The following is a 6539-nucleotide window of genomic DNA, read 5'->3' on the forward strand; positions in this document are numbered from 1 at the left end:
GAGGAAGCAGACCCACTCCTCTGAGGACAGTCACAGCCTATGCTAAGCCACTCTAGTACCCTGAGCTTACTGGCAGTCCAGTCAACAAGGTAAAGTGCCCACCTCACATGTCTCCAAGTTAGGAAATGGGCACAGACACAAAGAAGATTCATCACCTGGGTGGCTACAAGAGCTAGAAGGTCCAAGGACCAGTTTGTAACAAACTTAGGAAAGGGTCTCTGGGCCATCAGACCAGCTGGTCATGTGACTAGGGAGCTCTGAAGACAATCCTGCTGCCTCCCCACCCCCAGATTCAAACTTGTCATGACCACAACCAGGCAGAAACGGGCAGAAACTAAGGAAGCTGAGCCAGCGGCCAGCCAGGTGAAGGTCCCCAGCATCACTGCCAGCAGCCTCCAGGTGGGAGGAGGTGGGTTGGGTCCAGGCAACCACTGAGAACTCCGAGGACTTGATGCTGGGTCTCTGTGCAAGCGTGTAAGTGGTACATATGTGTTAATGTGTCTGGCTTTGTGGGTGTGTAAATATGCATGTGAGCATGTGAGTAGGCAGTATGTGAATGTAAGTGTGGTTTATGAGTGTGTGACTGTGTGTGTTGAGCATACTAGTGTGAAGTGAGGGGACACCAAGAACTTTATCCCCCTACAGTGGTCCCTCTGGTCATTAGGACCTCCCTCCAGCGCTGGGCAAGGGCCAGTAACAAACTTGGGAGGTGAAGGCCACTCAGGAGGAGGCAGGTGATACATGGGAGGACAAGGACATGTTCTGGGGATGAGGCTGTGAGCACATTAGAGTGAGCCTAAAGTGACAGGTAGGTGGCAGGATCAAATCTGAAGACCCCTGATTCTTCCTCGGAATCTTTACAGAGCTGGGGAGTCAGGCTAGGGGAAAGGGAGGACTTAGTGTCTCCTCCCCCTACCCTCCGTAAGCACGTGGAGAGGGCAGGAGGGACGGTGGCCATCTGTGCACCTGACTTTCCCTGACCCCTCCCTGCACCCTCTGGCAGCACACTCTCCCTGGCAGGTTGGCTCAGGGCAGAGGGCAAAGGCCAGTCTCAGCTCCTTTCATAAAGACCCAGACTGGTTGAGCCCTGGAGGTGCAGTTGAGAGTGCCCTGCCTGGGCTAGTCCTGGGTGTCTGATGTATTGAGGAGCCCAGTGCACACTGAGGCAGCCATGCTGCTGACTGGGGATACACTGGCGACCCTGGCCGTGGCCGTGGCCGTCTTCCTGCTCTTGGTGGACCAGATGCACCGGCACTCACGTTGGGCTGCACGCTACCCACCAGGTCCCATGCCACTGCCTGGGTTGGGTAACCTGCTGCAGGTGAACTTCCAGGACCCACTTCTCAGCTTTAGCCAGGTAAGGAGGGTGGGGGTGGGAAGTGTGCAGCGGAGGTCCTAGGGACCCCACCTAGCAGCAGACAGCGGGGTGGTGGGTGAAGTCACAGGCTGGAAAAGGAACTGGGCCAAGAGGAGGAGGCAGATTTGAGAGGCTTCCTGAGGGAGGGCATTTGTTCAGGGCTCGAGAACAGTTTGGATTTTCCCAACAGAGGTCCAAGAGGGCAAAGGCCAGGGGGTGGGGGAGTACGACTTGGCAACAGGCTGGGGATTCAGCTGGCCAGCTCTTACATTACATGAGCCTGAGTCCCTTATGATTACATCAGGAAGAAAGGTCTCGAGAATGGGGGAGAGGAGTGTGGTCTTGAGCCCTACTTAAATCAGGTAGTCGAGGTTGAGAGAGGTAGTGATCTGGTTCAAATCTTTTGCCACCATGAGACCTTGGACCTCACGCTTACCTCTATGAATCTGTTTCTTCACCTGTAAAATGGGATGCTAACTTGGTCTATTGACAACTTTGGTGACCTCTGCAGTCATAGCTGGGTGGTCTGATCCAACTTGAGGTCCTCGACTGTGGTGGATGTAATTAACCCCTAGGCTCACAAGACTGGATAAAATCTTTGCACCCCCTCGCTCCTGGTAGGGGCCTAGGGGTCCCGCAGGGCTCACACCATGAGGCTGGGCCCGCAGCCTGGCAGGGCCTGGGCTTGACAAACGCCCTCGACCTTCGGCCTGCAGCTGCGGCGCCGCTTCGGGGACGTGTTCAGCCTGCAGCAGGTCTGGACTCCCGTCGTCGTGCTCAACGGGCTGGCGGCTGTGCGAGAGGCGCTGGTGTACCGCAGCCAGGACAACTACGACCGCCCACCTGCGACAGTTTACGAGCACATGGGTTACGGGCCGCGCTCGGAAGGCAAGCGGAGGAGGGGGCAGACCGCGTCCCGGCGGGGACTGGGCCAGCAGTGACCCGATACCGGCAGGACCAAGGGGAGGCAGGGTCGCGGACAGTCGGTGCAGGGAAGAGCCAGCGAATTTGAAGGGGCAGCAAGAGGAGAAAGGAGTCTGTGCCAAGGGTCCGGGGACGAAAAAAGCGGTCGAGGCAGGGGGCAGGGCCTTACGGAGAGAGGGCGGCCCAGGGCCATCGCGGGCACGAAGGGGAGGTCAGGGTGGTTAGGAATGAGGACAAAGTCAGAGCGGGCGGGGTAGGGCCGGGCCAGGACCTTCCCCGAAGATGAAAGAGGGTCCCGGTGGGCAAAGTAAAAATTGGAGCCAAGACCTGACCCTAGCAGGGGAGAGTAGGCGAGCAATGCGGGCGGGCAGAGAGTGGGACCGGTCCCCAGCTGGAAGGGGGTGTCAAAGTGGGCGGGATTTGTTTGGGAGGGGAGGGTGAGGTTGGTGTGGGCGGAGCAGAGGGGCGAGGCCTGCCCCCAAAAGGGGCGTGGCTGTGTGAGCAGAGCACCAGGAGGGGATGGGCCGAGGAGGACCGGCGAGCCCGCCAGCGCTGTGGGCGAGCAGAAGGTGGGGCCGGGACACACCCGAGCCACGCCCACGTGCCCGCTCCGCCCCCAGGAGTGATCCTGGCGCTCTAAGGGAAAGCCTGGCGCGAGGAGCGGCGCTTCTCCTCGTCCACCCTGCGCAACTTCGGCATGGGCAAGAAGTCGTTGGAGCAGTGGGTGACCGAGGAGGCCTCGTGCCTCTGTGCCGCCTTCGCCGATCAGGCCGGTGGGTGCTGAGGGACAGGGAACAGGTTTGGAGAGGCTGGGGAAGAGGAGATGGAGGCGACGCCCTGACGTGCACCGTTCCCTCCCAGGACGCCCCTTTAGCCCCAACGCCTCCTGAATAAAGCGGTGAGCAACGTGATCGCCTCCTTGACCTTCGGGAGCCGCTTTGAGTACAACGACCTTCGCATCCTCAAGCTGTTGGACATATTGGAGGATGGACTGAAGGAGGAGGTTGGCTTCGTGCGCCAGGTGAGGGGAGGGAGCTTCATAGAGGAGGCCTCCGTCCTGCAAAGGGCCTCCCCGGAGGAGGATTTGTGTAGAGGGTCAGAGGAGGAAAGGGCATTTCGGGAGGAGAAACTGCAAGGGGAAAGGCCTGGAAGTGGGGAAATGACAGACAACACAGATGGGAGAGGTGGGGCGAGGGTCAGCGGGCTTAGGGGAGGGAGGGTTCCTTCATTGGAAGGCACCGGCACCCATGAGATGTAGACTTTATCTTTCTGCGCCCAGGGCCAGGAGAGAGGGGCGAGGCCTGCACTTAGGGAGGAACAAGGTCAATGGTGGGAACATCCTGGAGGAGGCTAGGACCTGACTGGTCCAGGTGAAAGCCTGAGCACCACAAGGTCCCAGGGCCCCAAAGCTGTGACCCCCACAGGTGCTGGAAGCAATCCCCGTGCTCCTGCGTATCCCAGGGCTGGCTGCCAGGGTCTTCCCGGGGCAGAGAGCCTTCATGGTCCTGATTGATGAGCTGGTCATCGAGCACAGGGTGACCCAGGACCGGGCCCAGCCACCCCGAGACCTGACTGACGCCTTCTTGGATGAGGTGGAGGTGAAGTGGGTTGAGGGTTGAAGGCCCCGTGAGGCAAGCGCAGGCCTGTGTAGCACCCCGTGACCAGACACCTGGGCTGACAGGAGCAGAGTGGGAGGCCATTTGGAGGCTTCCTCCCTCTGTCCCTGCGCTTACCTTCCCTGCGTGGCCCAGGCCAAGGGGAACCCCGAGAGCAGCTTCACGCCTGGTGGTGTCTGACCTCTTCTCTGCCGGGGTGATCACCACCTCGGCCACGCTGGCCTGGGCCCTCCTCCTCATGATCCTGCACCCAGACGTGCAGCAAAAGCCTAGCCCAAGGGGCCAGGTGGGATGGGGGAGGGAGGAAAGGGACAGCCTGAGGCCCCTGAGCTTGGTGGGTTTGGCCACCAGTAGCAGCTCTGTGCAGAGGTCACAGTGACCTCCCCCTCCGAGTGGGCACAGCCCTACACAGGAGTCAGGAGGAGATCAGGGCCCAGCCCTTGGGTCTGACCACTATGAGGATGCTTGTTTTTCCAGGACGTGTCCAACAGGAAGTCGATGAGGTGATAGGGCAGGTGAGGCAACCAGAGATGGGGGATCAGGCCCTCGTGCCCTTCACCATGGCCGTGGTCCATGAGGTGCAGTGCTTTGGGGACATCATTGCACTGGGCCTGCCCCACATGACATCCCGTGACATCGAAGTTCAGGGCTTCCTCATCCCAAAGGTAGGCCTGCGGCTCTCCTCACCCCAGCTCGGCACCACCTGCCACCTGGTAGCCCCAATGTGGGCATTGCCAGGTGGGGTCAGGACTGCAATCCAAGCCACCCAATCCTCATTTCCACAGGCACTGAATGTCCCAGGCTGGGTGGGTGTGAGGATGAGAGCAGAGGCAGGGCTGGCCCTGTCCATTCAGAGCCCGTAGTCGGGTAGGGAAGACAAACTAAAGCGTGTCACAGTGTTGGAGGAGCCCGTTCACCAAGGGACAGGTGGCAGTAAGGGCACCCATGGGAGGCAAGTCACTTACCCTGCCATGGGGACAGGGAGGGTGCCACGAAGCTTCTTGGGCTGAGGGTTACTTGAAGAGTCCAGGTGTGTGCCAGGCAGAGGGTGTGTGCCCATGTGTGTTTGGTCGCAGGGGTCCAGGCATCCCCCAGTCCAGACCCCACCCATGCCAGGTATTTCCTGCCAGGGGACGACACTCATCACCAACCTGTCATCAGTGCTGAAGGACGAGACCATCTGGAAGAAGCCCTCCCACTTCCACCCGGAGCACTTCCTGGATGCCCAGGGCCGCTTCGTCAAGCAGGTACCTGTGGGGTGCCCGGTTTGCTTACCTGTCCTGAAGATAAGGGGAGGAGCCCAGGCCCCCAGGCTCAGAGAGCCCCCATGCCCGCCCACAGGCCGCCGCTCGTGCCTTGGGAGCCCCTCGCCTGCATGGAGCGCTTCCTCTTCTTCACCAGCCTCCTGCAGCACTTGAGCTTCTCAGTGCCCACTGGGCAGCCCCGCCCCAGTGGCCACGGTGTCTTTGCCTTCCTGGTGACCCCATCCCCCTACCAGCTCTGTGCTCTGCCCTGCTAGAGGTGGGCACCAAGCCCCCAACCCACTCCTCAGCAGTAGCCCTGATGTACAATAAACCAGTCTGGTGGCTCTAACCTGGCTTGAGTCCCACCCAGGGCCCCTGACCAGCCCCTTGGCGCTCATGGGGCCTCAGCAGCCTCCCCAGATCCAGCCCCTACCCCTGCCTGATCCATCCTTACCTGGCATTTGACCCCATTTGAGAGATGGGTATACCGAGGCTCAGAAGGTGACACCTTACCCCCTAGTCACCCTTGGAGACCCAATACTGGTTACTTGGGTTAGTGACAAAGTCTATAAATAGGTCCTGGCTTCTGCTGGAACGAACTAGAATAGGCTGGTGAGAGATTTCAGGCCCCAGAGGGGATGAGGAGGACCCCACTCAACCTGGATGCCCACATTTCAGGCCCAGCCACCCTCAGCTTGCACCACAGGCCAGCAGCTCAGCCAGCACCATCAAGTCTACTGCCCCAAAAGCTGGCGAACTCAGGGATGGCTGGGAAGCAATAGGCCAAGTTAGCACCCACAGCTCAGTCTTCAGATGCCAGAGCTCTCCCTGGGAAGCCTGATGGCAGCCCAGGAGTGAGCCATCTCCCTGGGACTCTTAGTCACCCCAAGATAGGATGGGCCCCCTTTCCCTGCCCCTTAGGGATGCTCATCTCCCAGTCCCTGCCCAATAGTAGTTGCCACTCACGGCCACGCTGGAGTGGGAGGACACTCATCTACGCTCCAACCCGGGCTCTGTCCTCTGAGTGGCCAGGTCAGGCCGGGCGCTCAGGAGGCTTGGCAGGGGCCAGGAATGAGCCCCTGTGGGCCGCAGGCATGCCCTAGGGACAGGGGTCAACCTTGGACCCATGTGACAATGGGGTGGCCAGAGCAAAAGGAGGCCATGTGGGGAGCTGGGAGGAGGACACCCTGGCTCTAGTCCTCGCTCTGCTGCGACACTGTGTGACCTCAGGCTTCTATTCCCCTTCAGCCAATGAGAAGTTTGCACCAGACGGCTGCTGGGGCCTGTCTTCCTGCTCTGACTCTGGAGCTGGGACCTCATTAGCCTGGAGCCCTAGCTGAGGGTGGGGACTGCCACCGTCTACCTGTGCCCACCACCCCAACAGTTTGTTCTGGCCTC

At 60.2% G+C, this 6539-nt stretch overlaps 1 protein-coding gene across 1 annotated transcript; it reads left to right on the plus strand.

The window, feature by feature from the left end:
- Positions 1-1147: 1147 nt before the first annotated feature.
- LOC116760501 (cytochrome P450 2D14-like) lies at positions 1148-5416 on the plus strand. Its single transcript, XM_032645423.1, is given in 11 exon segments — positions 1148-1357; positions 2074-2245; positions 2902-3054; positions 3143-3160; positions 3163-3302; positions 3706-3879; positions 4033-4061; positions 4063-4169; positions 4375-4562; positions 5028-5144; positions 5210-5416. Coding segments are annotated over 11 exon segments (1491 nt in total). The 5' UTR covers positions 1148-1171.
- Positions 5417-6539: the final 1123 nt, after the last annotated feature.

This window comes from Phocoena sinus, chromosome 10, assembly GCF_008692025.1.
Source record: "Phocoena sinus isolate mPhoSin1 chromosome 10, mPhoSin1.pri, whole genome shotgun sequence".
Taxonomy (NCBI): domain Eukaryota; kingdom Metazoa; phylum Chordata; class Mammalia; order Artiodactyla; family Phocoenidae; genus Phocoena; species Phocoena sinus.